The following is a 24,483-nucleotide window of genomic DNA, read 5'->3' on the forward strand; positions in this document are numbered from 1 at the left end:
TGGTCGTTTGAGCAATTGCATTGACCTGCCCTTTATGCATTCTCGTGCTATTGATTAAGATGCCTTGTATTAGATTCATCATCGCGTTCATTTGGGTTTGTAGGGATGCGATGGCCCCATTATTTGTGTCATTATCTTTAATTCTCAGTCGTTGATCGCTTTCTCTCCAATCCTCATGATTTTTTGAGATGCAATCAAGTATATTTTTTGCCTCGTCATATGTCTTGTCGAGCAAACCACCAGCTGCTGCCCCATTGGCAGCCGTCTGCGATGCGGGATTCAAACCATGGTAGAAAATTTCCATCTGTAGACAACCTGGTAAGCCGTTATGCGGGCAATATCTTACCAGCCTCTTAAACCTCGCCCAGGCATCACTGGGCGATTCGTCAATATCCTGTTCAAAATTAGTGATCACCTTCCTCCTTATTGCGTTCACCGTCGGGGGGAAGTACTTCTTCATGAACTTCTCAACTACTTATTCCCATGATGTAATCTCCCCTGGTTCAAGAGAATAAGCACATTTTCGGGCTTGGTCACACAACGAAAATGGGAACAATGTTAATCGAACCTCCTCAGTAGAGATGTTTAGGAACACAAACGTATTACAGAATTTAATGAAACTCTAGAGGTGGGCGTGTGGATCCTTGCCATGCCTACTGCCAAACTGTCCGGCAGTTTGAATCATCTATAACATCACCGGTTCCATTTCGAACCTCGATCCGTCAAGAGCTGGCCTTATGATTCATGTTGAGAAATCATAAAGGTTGGGTGACGCATAGTCCCGGATGAGCCTATTGCGGTCGTTCGCCAATAGAATGGGGTTTGCCATGATATTTTTTTGCATTTGGTGCTCTATCTTCTGGTTGCTCTGCCATGTTTGGATCTTTTTCTCATTGTTGTTGTTGTCGGCTGTTTCTTCTTCTTCTTCTTCGGAAAGTTCTTTCAATCTCTGGGTCGTAAATGGGCTCAAGATTTTGTTCTTCGCTCATACGACGCCCGCTTCTTCCCTTACCTAAGAAGAAGCAGTGCACAAAGACGAAGAGTCTGCAAAGAAAATCAAAAAGTTACTGTTAGTACAATGTATTGTCGTAGTCCCCGGCAACGGCGCTAAAAACTTGATGCGTGGTTAATGCAATGAAATAATGGTGCAGAATGCGATGGTGGAATATGCATTGTACATGCAAGTTTTCTTAGCAAGATCCAAGTATAAACCCTACTAAGTTTCCTGGTAAGCCCAGGATCGAACACCGGAACTATGGAACATATGCGATGGTAATTTTCGATTACTTTGCGATAACAAATAAATCAATGTGTTGGTTGGTATGTTGTTTAAGGTATAGAGTTTATGCGGCAGAATTGAGAAAAGAGTTAATAATGTGACGCGGAATTGAGAAAAGAGTTAATAATGTGAAAGATACAATGAGTATACGGGGGAACGAGTTGAGAAGGTCTTTAGCTAGCGCTTCCTGAGATTGCGTTCAAGCTATGTGATCATGCTACACACATGCGACAGCAATTCATTTTCCAATGCAAATGCGATAGCTTCTAGTTTTAGGACGCATGCGATGTATGTGATGATGTCTATAGGACTTATTCCTAAGTCTCTATTTCTTGCCTATGCGATGATGAATGATGCACACAGGTACAAGGCGACCGCATACTATCATATCCTATCTCTAGGGTGCATGCAATGCGTTAATAGCAAATAGAACCTATTCTTAAGCTTCTATCTCTTGATTATGTGGTTCTAATCTAACTCTTCTGAGCCTAAATTCTAATCTGACTTTTCCAAGCCTAGATTTTATCCTTAGACTACCCTCCCGAGTATCTCTAAAAGACGAATGACGCATACATAATACAAGATGATCGCATAAAGTGAAGATCCCAGGTTATGCTAGCTAAGTGCTTCTCAACCCATTCGACAATTTTAGCTACTCATGCGTAATGTAAAGAGGGTGGACAGATATAGAGATGCAATTTCCTTTTCATAAATAAGTTCAGAATATAAAATGACAATGGAAAATAAGGATAGAGAGCCTAGTAGCAATGTCTTGCTTCCCAAGGCTTTTACACTGAGTTCTCTCTCCTCTGTCCAAAAAATTTTCTTGCTTCCGCAAGAGTCAGCCCTTTCTCTGTTTTTGACACTTCCCGACACTCTTCTGAGTTAACCAGGATGATCTATTAGTGTATTCTCCCGTCACTCGCCTCCGCCTTCTAAGTATGTAAAATCTAAGTATTTAGTGAAGACGAACTCTAAAATCTGAATAGTGGAACCGAACTCTCCAAACTTCTTTAACGAAGGTGGCCTTCGGTATATAAAGCTTCAGGGTAAAGAGCTTTTTCTCTCGAATGATTGCACTGATGGGATGTCATTAATTCTCTGTTTATGCGCCGAATAATTGTCACCCAAAAGTTGAGTGTACTTGCTACAGTGTGTCGTTAACTGCTTGTCAACTTAATTCGAAATCAACTGTCATCAGCTTTCTGTCCCATCGTGATTTATTAAGCTTTCACCTCAATGCGTCGGCTCTATACGGCCACCTTCTTGAGAAGATTTTCGCGAATGCATATGATCGCATAGTCTTACGTTCACAATCTCTTAATGTGCTTGGACACTAAATTCTTTGGATCGCAATTCCGTCTTGCTCTAATGCATTTTCTACACAAAATACATAAGTTAGTTGTTTTTAATGTGATGGACGCATGCAATCGCAATATTATAAAGTTAATGCTTTTGGATGCAATTTTATATATTTTTACCATCTCAATCGTTCATTGCTTTATATCTTTGCGCTATAATAACGTGCATTTCTGCCCGTTATCAGGTAGAAGATGGCGACGTTGAGGATCCGTTGTCTTATCAGAAGGCAATGAAGGATGTTGACCGAGATGAATGGATCAAGGCCATGGATCGAGATGGAGTCGATGTACTATAACTCAATATGGGATCTTGTAGATCAGCCTGAAGGGGTAAGATCTATAGGTTGTAAATGGATCTACAAGCACAAACGGGGTGCTGATGGAAAGGTGCAAACCTTCAAGGCTCGACTTATGGCAAAGGGTTATACCCAAATAGAGGAAGTTGATTACGAGGAGACTTTCTCATCTGTTGCCATGTTAAAGTCGATTTGCATCCTCCTGTCCATTGCAACTTATTATAATTATGAGATCTGGAAAATGGACGTGAAAACGGCCTTTCTAAATGGCAATCTTGAGGAGACCATTTACATGGTGCGACCCGAGAGATTCATTGCCCAAGGTCAAGAGCAAAAAGTTTGCAAGCTGAATCGGTCCATTTATGGGCTGAAACAGGCATCTAGATCTTGGAACATATGGTTTTATACTGCGATCAAATCGTATGGCTTTGACCAAAACGTTGATGAACCTTGTGTCTACATGAAGATCGTCAACACTTCAGTAGTTTTCTTTGTGTTAGATGTAGATGATATCCTACTCATTAGGAATGATGTAGGTCTACTGACTGTAGTTCAGAACTGGCTAGCAACCTAATTCCAAATGAAAGATTTGGGAGAGGCTCAGTTTGTTCTAGGTATACAGATCTTTTAGGATCATAAGAACAAAGTCCTAGCACTGTCTTAGGCATCGTATATTGACAAGATGTTGCTCAAGTACTCGATGCAGGTCTCCAAGAGGGGCCTACTGCCATTTAGGCATGGAGTCACATTGTCTAAGGACATGTGTCCTAAGATGCCTCAAGAGGTTGAGGAGATGAGATGGGTCCCACATGCGTCTGCCATTGGCAGTTTGATGTATGCAATGCTCTGTACTCAACCAGACATCTGCTACGCTGTGGGCATAGTTAGTAGGTGTCAGTCTAACCCAGGCTAGGGTCACTGGACCGCAGTGAAGAACATCCTCAGGTATCTTCGGAGAACGAGGGACTACATGCTCATGTATGGATCTAAGGATTTGATCCTTACTAGATACACAGATTCTGACTTTCAGACTGATAGAGACTCTCGTAAGTCCACTTTAGAGTCAGTCTTTACTTTTAACGGAGGAGCTATAGTATGGCGAAGTACTAAGCAGGGGTGCATCGCCGACTCCACTATGAAGGCGGAGTACGTAGCGACTTGTGAAGCTGCTAAGGAGGCCGTTTGACTCAAGAAGTTCTTGATAGAACTGAAAGTTGTTCCAGGTATGTCTAGGCCAATCACCCTTTATTGTGACAATAGTGGGGCTGTGGCAAACTCCAATGAGCCTAGGAGTCACAGGCGCAGTAAACACATAGAGCGAAAGTATCACCTGATCCGTAAGATAGTGCATTGAGGAGACGTGATCATCACGAAGATCGCTTCAGAGCACAATGTTGCTGACCCATTTACGAAGGCTCTCACAGCTACAGTTTTGTACGGATGGTAAGAAGAGTTCAGCTGTCGGTCTTTAGTGGAATGCCTGGCAGTTAACAGATGGTGGATCTCGTGGCTAAAGAGTTTAATCAGCTATTCACGTACCGTTGAAGCTTCGAGCCATAGGTCAATAAGGTCCCCTTGGTAGCTTGGATAAAGTAAAGAATCAATTTTTGGGTTAGTTTCAAATGTTCAAATTGACAAGAGGGAGTTCGATTACATATGATATAATTGAACTGGTTAATTATATATGATATGATTGACTAAATGTATAAGATAGATTATTTTGAAGGAAATTTGATATAAATATTATTTATATCAAGTAGAGGAGAAATTTGATATAAATATGATTTATATATGTGAGCGGGGATATTCTATGCAAAGGAGTTTGTATAAGACTGGACACGAACTGTTTAGTCTCATTATATAACACAGTTCATAATAGAGACTTACATTTCACCAGGATGACCACAGGTAACATGATTTGAATCCTGAGTGAGTTATGAACTCCTACCTATGAGGGTGATCCTTTGATTTGTATGAAAGAGAGTGGTCAGATTGCCGACTCAACAAGCCTACCATTTTGGGGATTCGTCTAATTGGGGAGTTAGGAACACAGCTATACAAGAAGGAATTCACTCCCTCCCGGAGGTCAGGATAAGTAGATAAATTATTTCCTTAAAGGCTGATTCCAGGGCTTGAACAATATGGCGTTACACCTTCTCTTGGTCTGAGAGGGGTTTAGTCATAGTTGGACTATGATCTATTGTTCTTTAGAGGAATCAATGGTACTTAAGGATTAGATGTAACTATAGGGGCAAAAGGGTAATTTTGGCCTAGCTGTACTTACGATCAATTTGTGAAGGGTCATCGTACTGTTGATTGGTTATATCTAATTGACATAGAAATATATTTGTAGTGTGAAGAGTGCAACTGTCAGTCTTTAGTGGAATGTGATGTGTGTGATTATGATGCGATATGGTGTGAGTTTGCGGTGATGTGTGTTTTGCGGTGATCATACAAGTTTTTCTAACAAGACCCAAGTATAACCATTATTAGGTTTCCTGGTAAGTCCAGGGTCGTACACAGGGACTACTAAGTAAATATGCAACAGTCACTTTGATTCTCTTGCGATAGCAAAACCCAATGAAGTGGATGATGTTTTGATTAAGAATTTTCCTATGCGACGGAGTTGAACGTAGAGTTGATAAAATCGAGAGTTACAATGAGTATACGATGAAGGGGTTGAGAAAGGGTTTAGCTAGCATTTCCTAAGATTGTGCACAAGTTATGTGATCATGCTACACACAAATAACATGTCATCTCTCAATGCAGAATGCCATCATTCATATTTTTAGGAGGCATGCGATGTATACGAAAAAGTCAATAGGACTTATGTCTAAGCCTCTATTCTTGTCAATACGAGGATGAATGATGCACACATAAAACAAGATGACCACATACAATCATATCCTATTTCTAAGGTGCATGCGATGTGTAAATAGCGATAGAACTTATGTCCAAGTTTCTATTTCTTGCTTATGCAGTTCTAATCAGACTCTCTCAAGCCTAGATTCTAACCTAACTCTCTCAAGTCTAGATTATATCTTTAGACTACTCTCTCAAGTATCTCTAAAGGGTGAATGGCGCATACATAAGACAAGATGATCGCATAAAATGTAAATCTTAAGTCATGCTAGCTAAGTACTTCTCAATCCATTCAGAAATTTAGCTACTCATGTGAAGTATGGAGAGAGTGAACATAAATTGAAATGAGATTTCCATTTTCTATAAATAAAGTACTGAATACAGAATAGCAAATGGAATTGAGAGATAAAAAGCCCGATCAGCAATGTCTTGCTTCCCGTGGCCTTTTACACTGATCTTTTTCACTCCAACTCTGTTCCAGATATATATTCTTGCACTCGCAAGTGTTGGTCATCTCTCCTTTGTAACGCTTTTCGACAGTCTCTCGATCTGTCTGGGAAAGATCTCTCGGCTTCCTCGTCTTCTTGCTCGTCTTCATCCTCTAAGTATAAGTATGAGTATGTACGTGAACAGACTAACGACTCTCTAACTTGTTCTTTCCTCCCTTGTTCTACACTGGTGGACTTCAGTATTTATAGAGCTCAAGGTGAAGCAGCCTTTCTTTTTAATGATTGCAATGATGGCCGGTATTAATTCTCTTACTCTGATGTGCCGATTAATGGTAACCGAAAGTTGAGTGTACTTGCTACAGTGTGGCTTTAACGACTTGTCAACTAAATTCGGATTCGACTGTGAATAGCTTTCCGTCCCATCATGATTTATTATGCCATCACCTTGATGTGCAGTCTTTATGTGGCCACTTTTTTAAGAAACTTCTCACGATCGCATGACTTTGCAATCGCAATCTTCAAGCGCATTGATGCCTAGTTCCTTTGGATCGTAATTTTACTTGTGCCATTGCATTTTTCCTGCATAGAATAAGTAAATTAATTGCTTTTATGCGATGGGTGCATGCGATCGCAATTCCTTTCAGTTTAGCGCTTTTGGATATGATATTGCTTATTTTACCATCACATTCTCTCATTGTTTTACTTATTTGAGCTGTAATAACTTGTATTTCTACCGTTATCTGAGTGCCCGACAGTTAACGGATGGTGAATAATTTAATTAAAGAATTTGATTAATTATTCATGTACTGTTGGAGTTTCAAGCTATAGGTCCATGAGGTCCTCTTGGTAGCTCAATAGGATTAAATGAGAATCAGTTTTTGTATTAATTTGAATTATCCAAATTAAAAGAGTTATTTAATTAAATATGTTATAATTAAGTTATTTTAATTATATGTGATATAATTATTATAATGTATTTGATACATTATAGCTTTAGTGAGAGGAAATAAATAATTGAATATGATTCAAATATTATTAATATGAATTAGATTCATAATTATTAAATTTAATATAAATGTTATTTATATTAAATACCATGTAAAAGAGAAAAGAAACTATATTTGATATAACATATGTATATATATATATATATATTAAATGTCATTTTTTTAAAAAAATGAGGGATCAACTCCCTCCCCCTTTTTTCTTTCCACCCACGTAAGTGGAAGGTTGGTGTATTTTGGCATTTTTAATTATAGATAGGAAAGAGTATCCTTCTTCTTCTTCAACTTCAACTTCGATTTTGAGTGTGGTAAGAAAGACAGACAGAGTTCTAAAAGTTTTAGATTGTTGGTGAACAATCTTCAATTCTTCCTCCTCTCTACTCAATTCCTCTATCCAAAATGGTTAGAGCCCGCAACTCCTAGGTTTTCTGCCTAAGAATACCGAGGAAACCGTTGTGGTTGTGTTTGTATCCTGATCGAATACCGAGAAAACCATTGTGGTTGTGTTCGTATTCTGATCAAGGGAATCTTGAAGATGGTCTTCAAAGGTATAAGTTTATGAAACTCTTAAGTTTTTCTTTTATTAAAGCATGTTGTAATTTATGTAAATGCATATCTTGTTCTTTATTTACTGTAAAAACCTACATTCAATGAAAAATGGAAATTTGGATGATCTTGCTTCCGCTCAAGGTTCCCTTCAATTTGGGATCCTTCAAATCCAACAATTGGATTTTTTCACTAACTAACTTTTTAATAAAATAAATTTATAATAAACAATTTTTTGACAAAATATGAAATGCTATTTTCATGTTTTAGAAATGATTTAATTAAAACAATCTTAATTAAATAAAATAAACAAATTTAATATCACATATTAAATTGACATTGACACCTAATTTTGATTAATCATATTAATCAATTTTTAAAAACACTTTCATGCTAATATAAAATATACTCTCTAAAATAATTAATTAATGATTTAATTGTAAATTATATCTCATATAAAATACAATTTTCCCTAAAGACCAAATTTGAACATTTCAAATTCTCATTTCACCCAGTTCTTCAATTTTGTCCCTAGTGAGCTAGCAAGGAGACCCTATGGATCTACAAATCATGGGCTCCAACGATCCGAGACTAACCGGTCAAATTCTTTAACCTAGTTAATCAACATTTGTTAACTAACAGGGTTGTCCGATATAGCCTGTAGTTGTACCCTCTCACTGTAGATATATTATATGTCCATTTGATATAACCGTCATCGATAAGTTGATCCTTCACAGGTTGTTTGTAACCTCAGCTAGGTCAATTACCATTTTACCTCTGAGTTACATCTTTTCTCCTTAAGTACCATTGTCCCTCTAATGAACAATTGATTTAGGATCTTAATCACTAAATCCATTCCCTCTCAGGCCAACGAGAGGATGTGCCCCTTGTTCAAGACTCGAGATCAGCCTTTAAGGGAACAACCTTTCTACTATCCCTAAAATGGGTATAAGTAAATTCCATTTTGCAAATTCTATGTCCCCAACTATCTACTCGGTCTTATTCCTGAAATGAGAGGCATGTTGAGTGCTATTGAGCTTACCCTCACCTATATAGACCAAGGGACAATTGTAAATAAACAGAAGTTCATAGACAGCTCAGGATTCAGATCAAGTTATCTAGGTCATCAAGAAGTGAAATTAATCAGTGTTAACAATAAACGGTGTTAATATGTAGCAATGATTATTTCGTGGTTAGTCTTACACAATCTCATCGTGTAGAACACCCTTGCTCACATGTCTCTACATGAATGAACTGATCATCTCGTTTATGACACTTTACAACATTTATAACAATCATAAAACAGATCATATTCAATAGTATCTCTAGAAATAGGTACACAACCTAATCCAAGTACTATAGACTATTTAGACTATTATACTCAAACTTGATCCAGTTTATGTCTCCACATAAAGTCCAAGTATTCATAACAATAGCCAAGGGTTCGTAGTTTATTAGATTTAGAGTTATCAATTCATTTTCATTCAACAACATTTATCTGAATAAACTTCATATATGTTTACTTTTATAAACTACGAGTTTTAGGACATACAACCCAACAGAACAAAATTCAGTAGTTGAGAGAAAGTATCAACATCTTCTAAATGTTGCTCGTGATATATTTTTTCAGTCCTAAGTTCATCTTCGTTTTGTGAATGAGTGTGTTCAGAGTGGATTTTATAACCTATTAACCGTATCCATTCAAAATTAATGTAATACTAGTAGCACAGATCGAACATGAGGAGCCCTCGGATTTATCAATTAAACTATTTTCTGTCCGAGGTAACCAATTGTGGGTTTTTTAAATTGATCGATTGCGAGAAAATTAAATTGCATAAAAATAAATAGAGTAGTTATGATAACAATGAGAAAAATGCCTAGCTTGGGTTATTACGAAAATTTCCTATTTAGTATACTTGCTCATTGAATTCTCATAACATGAGTTTCAATATTTGCTGTACACAACCGAATTAATTGGAAAAGCCAATTAATCATCCCAAGTATCTTATCAGCCCAAGTGGAATTAGATGAAAAACATACAAATCCAATTGGTCTAATAGTATTAAGTTAAGGGCAAAGTTAAGTCGAATATCTAACCGGGAAAGTCTTAATTAAATATTTGTTCGACTCAATCCCAGATTGATTAGAAAAATACTTGTCATCATCAACTCACAAGTCAAACTAACCTATTACTTCTTGTAGATTAAGATATAATTAAATTGTCATGTATCATACATTAATAAAAAAGCTAAAACCATATAATCCCCAAGCGTCCGATAATTTGATAAAATTCAATCAAAGCAAAATTAAGTCCAAGAAATATAAATAAATTCAAGTTCAAGTGCTCACAAAGTACACAAATAAGTAGAAAAATCCTAAAACCCAAGCTAGATTAAGTATCTTATCCCATTATCGACATGTCGATCAATGTGGTAGAGTTTGGATAAATCTACTGGCTAAAAGTGAAGAAAAGAGAAGAGAAATGGATGGAAATCAGTTGAAACCAACAAACCGGCAGATCCTTTAACCTAGGCGGCAGAAATTGCTATTTATAAAATAGTGATAACGTCGTGGGGTTGACGGAAATCCTCGCGCGTCTGGAGTTCAGAGCACCGCGGTGCTGCACTAAATTCGATGCTATTGGAAAAAGCATCATGCACTAGCGCCGCTGCGCTATGCACTACGCCTCCAAGGGTATTTTGATCATTTTGGTTTTCTCTTTTCCAGTTGATGCAATTAAGCTTTGTTATGGCCCATTTTAACTCCATTCTGTCGCAAACGACCCGTTTAACCCTTATTGTGCTCGAAACCTACAAAATAGCCCATTAAACATGTAAAATACAAGAATAATCCTGAATTAAGCGGAGTCAGTTACCATATTTTTGGTGCTATTAAGTGTATTTTGACAGCCACGTACCTCATAAATCGGACTCCTTTCCATGCTCTTCAACAGAAAAAACCCATATGATCACTCCTACATGGCACTCTTGTTGATTATTCATTACTAAAAGTTTTTTAGTGTCTTTATTATGCTTTTACATTACCTATTAATAGATCAAAGTTTTCTCCTTGTGCTATACAAGCTGTTATTGTTGAATATCCACCGAGTTGTTTGGTGTTAAGAAGAATTGTTTTTTTTCTCTAGGGATATAGTTTTTCATGAGCATCTTTTTCATTAAGTCGCCTCAATATTTCTCTTTTTCCCTCTCTGAAAAAGATGATTGGAATCCTTTTCTGTTGCCTTCTTGGTTCTGCTCGGCTTTTTGTAAGGAGGTTAGTGTTTCCAACTCGATTAAGTTTGTGTTTTGTAGTGTTTGTTTTTTTTATTAAAAAAAAAAGTCACCTCAATATTTGAGTAAACTTCCTCAATACCCAACTTTGTTTTTCCCGAGTCCTTCGATGTTCCCCTCAATTATCCTTTCATTAACCCTACTACCTATTCAAACTATCTCTAATCCTCAATCACCTATTCAGACTGACCTATCTATCCAACTCGTTTAACTCTATCTCATCTACTACACAATCAACTATTTATCAACAATCTATTTCACTTAGCTTTAGCCATCTAATCAATTAACCTTCTGATTTGCCCATCGACCCTTTGTCTTCCCCTATTTTACCCACTAGAAAATCCATATGATTGAGCAAACCACCAACATACCTAAGGGGCTGTTTAGGAACGGGAATGGAATGGGTTTGGAATAGAATGGGATAGGAAGACCATGTCTGTTTTACTTGTATTTGGGGTGGGTTTGTAGTTCTAAACCATTTTTCATTCCCACCATAATTCTCTTCGGCCCCAGTTTCCATTCTAGTGTTTCATCTCCTTACCCCTTGGTTTCCGACCCACTAAGCATTAATCACAATCTTTCCCATTTCCCACGGTTGCGGAGTATTCAGATCTCTCTCTCTCTCCCTTGTTTGTTCTTTTCTCCACTCACTTTCTCTTCTCCATCTTCTTCCATATTCTCCTCTTTGAAATCCTAATTGATCTTCCTTCTTCTTTCTCTCAAATCTACTGTGTACTTCTCTAAAACCCTAATCTATGGAACCCTCTAATACCAATGGAACGTTGAAGTTCTCCCTTGCCGCTCCAATGACAAAAAATCACATCTCTTGCCGTCGTCAAGAGCATGATAGGAGTGGGTCTTATGATGATTGGGAGCTTGGTAGGGGAAGGCTTCTCCCCACAAAAAGGTTAGTCGCTTTCCTTTGAGGCCGATGATGATGGCTCTTTTTTCATGCGATTTCAATCCTTATTTTTACTAGTTATGAATTGCTTTTGTTTTGCATGCTTCATATATGTTCTGATTTGGTCTTGGTTTGATGGTTCCAGTTTCATCTAATTTTTTTTGTGTTGCATGTTTCGAATCTATTCTGCTTTTGGTTCTGATTTGCATTTTTCAGATCTTTTTTCTTTGGTATTGCTTGCTTTGATTGTCTCAGATTTTGAACTTCTTTAAATAACTGATTTTTTTATTATACATTTTTTTTCTTCTTCTTGGTGGTCTGGTTTTGGGTTTATGTTCCTATTCTATTATACAGTCTATTATCAATACATTTTTTTCAACATGTTCTATTCTATTATAAATCTGTTTTTCCATTACTCTCTTGTTTCTTTGTTAAATCCGTATATGTTTTTCCTTTGAATAATTTTTATGATGAATTTATCCTTTGATCTGATTTGATACATGAGACCTCATTGTATTCGATTTAAAAAAGTATTACGTTCATTCAATTTTTTTCCATATATTTTTGTTATAAACAAATCAAAATTTCATACCTGAGGCCTATTATTCTATCCTTTGTATTTTATTATATATGCAAGTTTTATTGCCTTATGAATAATGTTCTTACTATTTCAATTTGTGACACTGCAGGCTGGGAAGTTTATAGCACTGGTCTTCGCATATCACATAATTTATTTGTACTTCTTATGATATATTTTTAATACTTTTTTTTTGTTCAAGGTTCTTTTGTATGTAATATACATTTTTAAAAATAGTGGACACTATATTTAGGTTATTCTTTACTTCATACTCTCCCTATAATTGAGATTATGTCGAAATGATTTGTTTATTAATAAAAAATATAGCATTATTAGTTGATTTTTAAGTAAATCAAAATATAGCATTACTTGATTTTTTTAAAACTTATTTGTGTAAATCTTTTAAATTTAGGATCATTAAAATGGTAATAAAAAATGGAGAGTTTAATGCAAATCAGAGAGGTAGTTTATTTAAATAATCAATTTTTAATTTATCTCTCATTTAAACAAATACAAATACTTAAACAGAAAGGTAGTTTATTTAAACAACAATTTCATTTAAATAAAAACTTTAAAAAAACAAAAAATGTATTTGAAAGTTTTTTTTTATAAAAATAGCAAGTTTATTTTTTAAAAAAAAACAATTTTTTTTTAACAAAAGTCATTTAAAAAACCAATAAGTTTGCAAATTGATTAAAAAAAAAAACAAAAAAACTAGCAAGTTTATTTGAAGAACAACACTTCTTTACTAACTACTAAAAAAAGAAAGAAAAGAAAGGGAAAAAAAAAAAAACTTTGCAACTTTCATTTTTATTTTTATTTTTTATTAAAAAAAACAGTAAGTTTATTTTTTAAAAAAAATAACAATATCATTAAAAAAAAATAGAAACCGAATAAAAGGAGTACTCAAACTTAGGTAGCATGTTGTATTTTAAAGTTCATGAAATTATGATATAGTAGTAATAGTAGAAAACAAACTGTAAAATTAAAATAATATTGTAGTTTTAAAATCTATTTATAAAAATATTGTACTTTTGAAACTATTTAGAAAAATATTGTTGTTTTTTTTTTTAATGGGTCGAATTTTGAACCCTCGACCTTTGCCTTTTTTTTTTCTTTTTGATAATTTAGACATTGTGTTTCTTTTCTTTCTTTTTTTTTAAAAAAAAATCATTTTATAAAAAAAATTCAAAAAAAAATTATTTTTTTATTTTTTATTTTTTTATTTAAACTCTAAAAAGAATAAATTAAAAAAAATATATTTCATAAAAAAAGTATAAATTATAATATCTCATTTATATAAAAATAATTACAAAAATCAATATGTCCCACAAGACAGACGTCATCGATTTCGAGCTGGTTGTCGTCGTCGACTTCAAATTTGAAGTTGCTCTGGTCCTTTTTGATGTTGCTCTGGTTCTTCTTGACGTTGCTCTAGTACCTCTGCAGACGCTTCATGATATAAATATTCATTATGCTCTCCACGACCCCGACCATGTCCATGCACGTATGAAGACGAAGGACCAGCTTCTGAGTCATACTGTCCTGAACCAAATGTTGGCATCATCATCATCGGACTAACATAATCAGTTTGACTCTGCATTTGCATCACAGGGCCAACTCTTCTACATTATGGCAACCTCATCAAACTCATCCTCTTCCCGTACAGGTCCTCTACGTCTAGGAGCTGGTGGAGAAACAATAGGTATAACGTACATATAATGTATCTCCTCTATATAGCTTTGGTTGTCACTACATATAGCAAGAACTTAGTTCAGATCATTCGCAACATCACGGAGTCTACTGTTGTTCGATCTCTGTGAATTATAAAACAATTAGATAATATTTAAAATAAATTTGAATTAAAAATAATTAGATAATATTCATTCATTTACCAGATGACCCACAGCTGCTCCCGGACGAGTGACGTAGCCCTTGTAATATTATTATACCAATGAATGTAGTCTTGAGTGACATCCCTGTCAATCTGTTCAATAGAAACCCTCACTACAATAAACCTTGCATGATAGTGCCATCACACTACCAAATGTGCAACTTTTGGATCAATATACACTCCTTAAGTCAATATCATGCAGTAGAGGTTTAATATTACAAGGCGATGGGACATCCTGCTGAAAACCGAATTGTCTCATCACTCTGTCAAGAAGATGTCACTTACCAATGTGAAAACATATGAGATGACTCATCGCCCGCCATATGTTTTGACCATTCGTACAGAAATTGGGAAAATATACATAATAATTTTGTACGGCTCCCAAATAACCTGAAACACAAAATATTATATTGGAGAACATTAAAGACAAATACAATAAAAATGTGTATAAAATAATCAATTAGGTTCAGTGTAATGTACCTGATCAGGTTGAAGCAGATCAAACATGTATCTGTACTGGCTGACTACATGTGTGGCTGTCCTAGTCACACAAAATTCGTCTCTCCACCTAAATTTTTAAATTGATAATTTAGAATCTAAATTAACTAGATCAGTAATATAAAAATTAAATTGAATTAAAACAACATCCGAGAACCGTAGGCTCATCCAGCTAACTGAGTGTCATTAACATGTTGTAGCTGTGGAGTCATTGTTGGAAATCACTCCCAAGCCCATAGTAGCAAAAGTATGAGAGGTCCAGCTATCTCTCGAACTGAGTCTTGTTGCTTTGCATAGTTGTCTATACAAACATGCTCCACCCCACAAATATCACCCCGCATCATAGAGGTTAGCTAATAGTGACAGGAACATCAAGTAAACAAAATGACTTGATTTTTCAGAAAACACACTTCCATCCATCATTTGTAGTATACATGCTCGCGCATATCTTATGACAGTTTCCTGTCTGCATCATCTGTGAGCTCACGGAATTATGTTTCTAACCATATCAAACTTAACCTCAATTCTTTAATTTTGTTGGCAGGTGGGGTCACACCGAGGTATAGCTGATAAACTTGTGACCAGTCATCATACATCACTCTGGTGACCGGTTCACCGTCAATAGGTAACCCCAACAACACTTCTATATCTTGTAGAGTGATAGTGCACTCTCCATTAGACATATGAAATGTATGTGTCTCAAGCCTCCATCTCTCGACCAAGGCTGTGATCAGATGCCAGTCCAACTAAGTAAATCCCAATCTGGCAACTCCATAGATTGGCAACCCCATAGAATCCAGATGTGCGCAGTAGCGGTAGTATTCAAGGGTGGAGTAGGATAATGCGTTGGAGAACTGCCTCTCGACGCCTGCAAGATATTTCTCCAATAGTACGATCTCACCATACAACAGATGATCGATGAATGGACTGGTCGTACAAAACATCAGGATCAACAGGTCCTAGGTTTAAAGCCATGATCTAAAAGAAAAAAATATTTATTTATCAATTAAAAAAATATTTATTTCTCAATTAGAAGAATAATGTACAACTTAATTAACTTAATTAAATAATGTACAACTTAATTAAAAGAATAGTGTACAACTTAATTAAAAGAATAATGTACAACTTTATAAATTATAATAAAAAAAATTGAGTATACAATAAAAGTATCTACACTTAATTAAATATACATGATAAAAATATTATTTATTTCTCAATTAAATAATGTACAACTTAATTAAAAGAATAATGTACAACTTAATTAAAAGAATAATGTACAATTTTATAAATTATAATAAAAAAAATTGAATATACAATAAAAATATCTATACTTAATTAAAATATATATGATAAAAAGATTATTTTTTTCTCAATTAAATAATGTACAACTTAATTAAAAGAATAATCTATAACTTTATAGATTACAATAAAAAAAATTGAATATACAATATAATCTTCATCCACTAAAAATGTTAAACTTTTTAAAAAAATCACAATACTTTTATATTATACTTTTTATAAGAAGTATATTAAAAAATCACAATAATTTTGTATTAAACTCAAAATATTAAACTTTTTAATTTATAAACATCAACTTTTTAAGTTTTATTAATATCAACTTTTTAAACATAACAATAAATTAAATTTTTTATAACTATTTTTAAACATAACAACAAATTAAACTTTTCCAATTACAATGAGATAAACTTTTTTAAACTATTTTTTCAAATTTAATACAAAATAAAAATTAAATTAAATTAAACTTTTTCAAACTATTTTAAACTATATTTTCAAAGTTAATACTAGAAAAATCAAATATCATAAGAAATATATTTCAAAAAATCATAATAATTCTGTATTAAACGAAAAATATTAAAGTTTTTAAGCTATAAACATCAATTTTTTAAACATTACAATGAGGTAAACTTTTTTAAATTATTTTTTCAAATTTAATACAATAAAAAATAAAATAAAATAAAACTTTTTCAAACTATTTTAAACTATATTTTCAAAGTTAATACTAGAAAATTCAAATATCACAAGAAAATCAACTATTTTAAACTATAGTTTATTTAAGTATATTTCTGACAATAAACTATACTTAAATATAAACAAAAACAAACAAAATATAAATAAGATTAACATGTTGGTATAACATCCCAACTATAAGACTAACACTAATAACAACTATTAAGATTAACATTAATAAAGAAAAAACTACTAACATCAATATGTAAATATTATTGAATTCAACATGATAGATCTACTAAATATAATAAAACTAGTAATAAATAACTAGTAAACTCACAAATTTAACTTACCTTTTTTGTTTTGTTTCCCAATCAGCAACAAAAACTATAAAAAAAAATATAATAGTATGAGAATAGAAACAAAATGTATAGGATTTGAGAAGGCCATCGTCTATTTGTAATAGGTAAGCGATCGTGTAGGAGTTTGTGGGTGATCGTATAATGAGGAAAGAGAGCTCTCGAAAGGCCATCGCAGCGTGCCCTCATCGTGTACTTCCACTATGCGATCATATAGTAAAACTTAGCGATCGTGTAGCATTTGGTATACGATCGTATAGCAAAAGGTAAGCGATCATATAGGTTTTGAGAAGATGATCGTCTAATTGTAATAGCTAAGCGATCGTGTAGGAGTTTGTGGGCGATCGTGTAGTAGGGAAAAAGAGCTCTCAAGAGGCCATCATAGCGTGCCGCTCATCATGTACTTCCACTATGCAATCATATAGTAAAGCTTAGCGATCGTGTAGCATTTGGTATACGATTATATAGTAAAAGGTAGGCAATCATATAGGTTTTAAGAAGGCGATCGTCTAATTGTAATAACTAAGCAATCATGTAGAAGTTTGTGGGCGATCGTGTAGTAGGAAAAAAGAGCTCTCGAAAGGCCATCACAGCATGCCGCTCATCGTGTACTTCCACTATGCGATCGTATAGTAAAGCTTAGCGATCGTGTAGCATTTAGTATACGATCGTATAGTAAAAGGTAGGTGATCATATAGGTTTTGAGAAGGTGGTCGTCTAATTGTAATAGCTAAGCGATCGTGTAAGAATTTGTAGGCGATCATGTAGTAGGGAAAGAGAGCTCTTGAGAGGCCATCGCAGCGTGCCACTCATCCTGTACTTCCACTATGCGATCGTATAGTAAAGCTTAGCGATCATGTAGCATTTGGTACACGATCGTCTACGATCGTATAGTAAAAGGTAGACGATCGTATAGGTTTTGAGAAGGCGATCGTCTAATTGTAATAGCTAAGCGATCGTGTAGGAGTTTGTAGGTGATCATGTAGTAGGGAAAGAGAGCTCTCGAGAGGCCATCGCAACATGCCACTCATCGTGTACTTCCATTATGCGATCGTATAGTAAAGTTTAGTGATCGTGTAGCATTTGGTATACGATCGTATAGTAAAAGGTAGGCGATTGTATAGGTTTTGAGAAGACGATCGTCTAATTATAATAGCTAAGCGATCGTGTAGGAGTTTATGGGCGATCATATAGTGAGGAAAGAGAGCTCTTGAGGGGCCATCGCAGTGTGTCGCTCATCATGTACTTCCACTAGGTGAGCATGTAGTAGCTCAGCAATCATGTAATAAAGCTTAACGATCGTGTAACACTTAGTACACAATCGTATAGTAAAAGGTAGGCGATCGTATAGGTTTTGAGAAGGCGATCATCTAATTGTAATTGCTAAGCGATCGTGTAGGAGTTTGCGGGCGATCATGTAGTGAGGAAAGAAAGCTCTCGAGAGTGGGAGTTTGGAAGACGCTATTGCGGAGAGGCCATCGCAGTGTGCCACTCATCGTCTATTTCCACTAGGTGATCGTGTAGTAAAGCTCAGCGATCTTGTAGCATTTGGTATATGATCATATAGTATAAGATATGCAGTCGTATAGGTTCTGAGAAGGCGATCGTGTAATAGTAATAGTTAAGCGATCATGTAAGCGTTTGTAGCCGATCGTAGAGGATTTAGTAAGCGATTGTTTAGTCATACTGAGCGATCGTGGAGAGATTGTAAACGATCATTTAGCTTTTAATAAAGAAGTTGTTCAACATTCACTTGTTCTTTACGGAAGTTTGCACCTATTGTTACGTTAATAAAGAATTACTAAACGACCGCATAGTAATTTTACTAAATGATTGTGTGCGATCGTGTATATAATTACTAAACAATTCTTTAATTTCCTTTAGGTTGAGGGTTTGCTCTATAAATTTCCAGAGGTCGAGGGTGACCCTCGACCTCTTTCAAAATTTCTCTTCTTCCCTTACAGATCTTCTTTAGTTTTCGATAGGTCGAGGGTTGAACCCTCGTCCTCTTCTCAATTTCCTTTAGGTCGAGGGTCAAACCCCGATCTTTTCTTTAATTTTCAACAGGTCGAAGGTTGAATCCTCGTCCTCTTCTTAGGTCGAGGGTTGAACCCTCGATAAAATATTTTAAACTAAATTCCCGCCTCGAAATCTCCAAAACAACCATAGATTTCTAAATAGTTTCAAAACCACTATATTTCCCTAAATAGTTTTCCTAATCACAATATTAAAAAAAAAAAATTTTAAAAAAAAAACTCCAAAACAAACATTAAAAAAGTCAAAATAATAATAACAAAAAAAATTCAAATCCAGCCTAATTCTAACACTGCAATCAAAACACAACATTCAAAAATATAGCAAATCCAACCTTGCAGTCTAAGTATTGTAATCAGATTCCCACTTATTCAGATTCCAGATAGCAAACCCACCATAATCTGATTCCCAATAATCTAATTATCTTTCAGTTCCCCAAACCGCCTCTACCATTGCCAACCTCATTTCCGCATTGGTTCTCCTTTAAATTCAACTAAGATAGACAAATTCAACTATTAATCCAACATATCACTCAATGAATAAAGTGTGATTACCATGGTTAATTTCCACCTATAATGGTTGAATAAGGGTGGGTTTGACTTAATTTTTCAAATGTTTAATTTTAAAAATAAGTTTTGGAAAAGAAATTGAAATGTTTGACAACCACTCAAAATAGTTTTTGAAATACTAGGTTTTTTTTAAAATATTTTTTTTTCTTTAGTCAATCCAAACAGTCCTAGAGAATCAAACAAATTAAACTTCCTTAAAAAAAAACAAAAAAAAACAAAAAACAAAAAAACTAGATTTTAAATACACATCAACCAATAATTCAATCTCGCCCGTTCATCCTTACTAACATTTAATACATTGATTACGTCCCAAATTGATCATATGTATCCCTCGGGACATAGAGACATGGTGGCTTGTTTGATAATTGAATTGAATAATAATTTCTTTTCTTCTCTTTTTCTTTTAAAAAAAAAACCACAAACATAGAGTTGTAGAGGGAAAAAAAAGGGTAAATTAGAAGTTTTGTTCATAACATTTGAAGTTCATACTCTTCCTTCCCAATCCACCATGGAATTCCATCTCCAACAAACCGACCTCTGGACTTCAATGGAAGAACAAACAAAAAGCATCGACTTACCCCAAGACGCCGCCGTATTGCCTGACCCCATTCACTTCCCTAATTCTCCATCCAGACCCTCCGCCGCATCCGTCCCAACTCCATGGGCCATGTCGCCGGCACCAACAAACCAGCAACCTTTTGTTTACCACTGCATAGCCTCGCTCCACCGGCCGGACGGCAACATACTGTCGATTGCAATGACAAAGGAGTTTATATTCGTGGGGTCGGAGAGTGGGCGGATTCAGTCGTGGAAGCTGCCGGAATGCCCCGGAGTTGGGTTCATAAAGGCTAGCTCCGGCCGAGTAGGGGCAATGTTTGGGTGTGGGAGGATGCTGTTTAGTTGTCATGGGGATTATAGAGTTCGGATTTGGGATGTGAAAATGGGAAATAAGAGATTGAAACCCAAAAAGATTTCGACTTTGCCACCAAAACGCTCGTTTTTGGTGGTGAGAAAGAGCAGCCGCCAGATGCAATATCATACAGATTTTATTTCTTGTTTGGCTTACAATGATGCCGATAAGCTTCTCTATACAGGTGAATTTCTTCAATTTTTATTTTTAAACTTTAGAATTAGAGATGTTTATTTTAGTCAATTTTACTTCTTTTTTTTTTTTTTTTATTTAACAAGAACAATTAACATGAGTATACATGCATACTACAATGTAACAACGACCGATTGAATTGTTATTATTGGAAGTTTGAAGATTAAGATGGACTAAAATGGTTATATATATCAACTGCCCTAAGAAAGAACTTAGGTTCGACTCATGTTTAGAAGCAAGAAAAGAGAAATTTAGGGTGGTTTTTATTTATTGATGAAGGTTCGTGGGATAGCACGGTGAAAGCTTGGAACATCTCAGAAAATCGATGTGTAGATTCATTTGTTGCTCATGAAGGCCATGTTAATGCAATCGTCATAAATCAAGAAGATGGCTGCGTTTTCACTTGCTCTTCTGATGGCTCTGTCAAGATCTGGAGAAGGGTTTTTGGAGAAAGCTCCCATATTTTAACAATGATTCTCAAGTTCCAGCTCTCTCCTGTCAATGCCCTCGCTCTAAGCCTCACTTCGTCGCCATCTCCTCCGTCGCTGAAACCCTACAACTTTCTTTATTCTGGTTCTTCCGACGGCCTCATCAACTTTTGGGAGAAGGAGAGCTCCTCGAGTAGGTACTGCTAAATCACCACTCAACTACCTCATATTTAAGGCATATGTTTGATAGCTTTTTTTTTTTCAAAATTAAACCTACAAGTACGACTTCCAACTCACTTTTGAAATATGTTTTTTTTAATACAAGTCAAATTTGAAAAATTAAAAAAGAGAAAAATCCTGTATGTGTGTGTTTTGTTTTTAAATTTGACTAAGAATTTAAAACGTGTTTCAAAGTAAATATGAAAATATGCCAAAAATATTTTGTAAAAATTATCAAACCTGACTTTTAAAAACATAAATAACTAGAGGCAACAATTATCCCACGAGGTCTGAGTTAGATAAGAAAGATGCTTTGGTGTATCTAAAGTTGTATTTGTTTTTGTGCATCACACCAAATTATCCAATCATAATTTTTCATACGTGACAAATAATATTTTTGCTTACTTTTTGAAATATTGTAATTCTTTTTGGTATGTGTGATAAGAATGTGATACATAGAAATATAATTGCAACTTCAGGATGTACCCAAGTATAGCTCATAAAAATAATTTATAGTAGAGAAATACTTTGATACAACCTAGGCTATATCTATCTCCATGCATCGTCCCCTAAATTACATAATAAGAAAAGTTTGAAATATTTTGTTTAATTTTAATATAAATAAATTTGTCATGGGATGAATATTGATCGAATAAATTAGGTGAATTCTATAAAGATAGGTAGATCATGAAAAATTATAATATGCCTAGAGCTTTTAATTTTAATGGCTAGTAACTCAAACTCACAATGATTTTTTTTATTAAGAAATGACAAGAAAATAAATAAATAGACCAATCAAAAACAAAATTGAAAGTTCAACCATTTATTTAGATACTATTAAAAATTTATGGATTTATTAGACACACAAAAGTTTGGACCGGACTTGATAAGGATACCATGGGGTATCAACCTAATTATGATGTTCAGATGTAACTACTGATTCTTCAACCTCTAATAGTTTTGTTAAAAAAAAATGGACACACGTAATTAAAAAGTTGAAAAACCTAGGCTCTACACAATAACCATCTCATTTTTTGTTTATTGTTTTTAAAAATTAAGCATTTTTTAGGTATTAAAAATTAAGTATTTAAATACTACTTTCATCTATCAACTTTTATGTTTTACTGTCTATATTTTAAGAGTGTATTGAAAATTGAAAATTAAGACAAATTTAGAAAATTACAAAAAAAAAAAAGAAAAAGTGTTATTAAAAACTTATTTCTACTTTTAGAATTTGGTTAAAAATTCAAATGTTTATTTAGAAAATTTTAAATTCATGATTAAGAAATTGTGCAAAAGAAGCACAATTTAAAAAAAACTAAAGCCTCATTTGATAATAACTTTTCGGTTTTACTATGAAATTTAAGTTTTTTCCTCTCAATTTTTCAATTATGATTTTCATGTTTATTAAATTAAACACTTGAATTACTAATCAAATTCTAAATATATATATATATATATAAAATAAAAAAAAACTTTAAAAGACAATTTTTTCAAATTTTTTCAATTTGGTTTGATTACTAAATACATGAGTCGGAAGTGAATAACAAAACAAAAAAATTTACAAGTAAAAAAAAAATAATCAAAATGATTACCCAATGGAGTTTAATAATAAACACATTAATTTATGCCTCATTTGGTAATCATTTTTTTTTTTTTTAAATTAAGTCTATGGACACTATTTTCACTTTCAAATTTCTTCTTTCGTTATTTACTTTTCATCAATGATTTAAAAAAAAAAAACCAAATTTTGAGAATTAAGAAAATTAGTTTTAAAAAGCTGTTTTTGTTTTGGAAATTTAGTTAAAAATTTAACCATTCTAGTAAGTTGAGAGAGAATAATTAAATCAAAAGAGGAAATTAAACCCAATATCCTCTCGTTGAATCAGTCATTATTCATATAGTCTTGACTCAGGTACAACCATGGAGGGTTCTTACAGGGCCATCATTTCGGAGTTCTTTGTTTAGTAACAGTAAAAAATTTGATTCTGAGTGGATCTGAAGACACAGCCATAAGGATTTGGAGAAGAGAAGAAATAGGGAATGGGTTTGTTCATTCATGCGTTTCAGTGATAGAGGGCCACCATGGGCCAGTCAGGTGCTTGGCGGCGGCCATGGAGGTGGATAATATGGGGAATATGTTGGTTTGCAGTGCTAGTTTGGATCAGACTTTTAAGATCTGGAGAGTCAAGCTGAATGTGGAGCACTTGAAGAAGGAGATTGTTAGATGTGAGAATAATAATAATCACAATCCTGTTCTTTCACCTTCTTGGGTGGAGAAGAGGAAGCAGCTTCAAGGGGATGATTATTATTATTGTATCTAATTATAACAATCTCTTTTCATTACTTCAATTCTATGCAGGAAAATATTTGAGACAGTGTTTTGAACATTATCCCCTACCTACCTTTGTCCTGAAATAATCAATTACATCTTTTGGATTTTGGTTTTGTTGATACCAAATTTTGGATACGGAAGATCGCACTTAATCTTCACGTGACAATAGGAAATTTGAAGAAGAGATGACCTGCAAAATAAAGAAAATTGACGACTCTGATACTTGAGTTAGTATGAGAATTATGGAATGGAAAAGAAACAGAACTTTGAAGTTACCTCCTCATCCTCCAATTCTATTTGGAATCAGAAACACCTTCATGCTCCAAAATCTGTCGAAATTCTGTCGAAATGCTAGGATGTCCTTGGGCTCGGCCTCGGTGGTTTGGGCTTAGCCTGTGTCACTTTTCTTTTTTGAAGCGCTTTAGATCTGGTTATCGCTCCTTTTGGTCTTAAACTTAATATTTCATATCAGAAAGTCTATTTTTGTCCTCAGTCCAAATTAGCCAATAACA

The 24,483-nt window shown here is 34.4% G+C and overlaps 1 protein-coding gene and 1 non-coding gene across 2 annotated transcripts; both read left to right on the forward strand.

Moving 5' to 3' along the window:
- The first annotated feature begins 320 nt into the window (after positions 1-320).
- On the forward strand, positions 321-427 carry LOC120070367 (small nucleolar RNA R71). The gene has a single exon (XR_005479863.1). It is a non-coding gene; the product is annotated as a small nucleolar RNA R71 (small nucleolar RNA).
- Positions 428-20,395: 19,968 nt separating this feature from the next.
- On the forward strand, positions 20,396-23,960 carry LOC120073940 (protein JINGUBANG-like). The gene is made up of 3 exons (XM_039026865.1): positions 20,396-20,981; positions 21,269-21,614; positions 23,552-23,960. Exons 1-3 carry the CDS (start codon positions 20,396-20,398, stop codon positions 23,958-23,960), a joined length of 1,341 nt encoding a protein of 446 aa, XP_038882793.1.
- Positions 23,961-24,483: the final 523 nt, after the last annotated feature.

The sequence above is a fragment of the Benincasa hispida genome, chromosome 1 (assembly GCF_027475165.1).
Source record: "Benincasa hispida cultivar pf3 chromosome 1, pf3_genome.v1.1, whole genome shotgun sequence".
NCBI lineage: Eukaryota > Viridiplantae > Streptophyta > Magnoliopsida > Cucurbitales > Cucurbitaceae > Benincasa > Benincasa hispida.

What these genes read in the sequence shown, in the direction of transcription:
- LOC120073940 (XM_039026865.1), top strand. Translation starts at nt 20,396, where the DNA reads ATGGAATTCCATCTCCAACAAACCGACCTCTGGACTTCAATGGAAGAA. An exon ending in CGATAAGCTTCTCTATACAG is followed by an intron (nt 20,982 to 21,268) that starts GTGAATTTCTTC and finishes TTATTGATGAAG; the next exon opens with GTTCGTGGGATAGCACGGTG. An exon ending in AAGGAGAGCTCCTCGAGTAG is followed by an intron (nt 21,615 to 23,551) that starts GTACTGCTAAAT and finishes GTCTTGACTCAG; the next exon opens with GTACAACCATGGAGGGTTCT.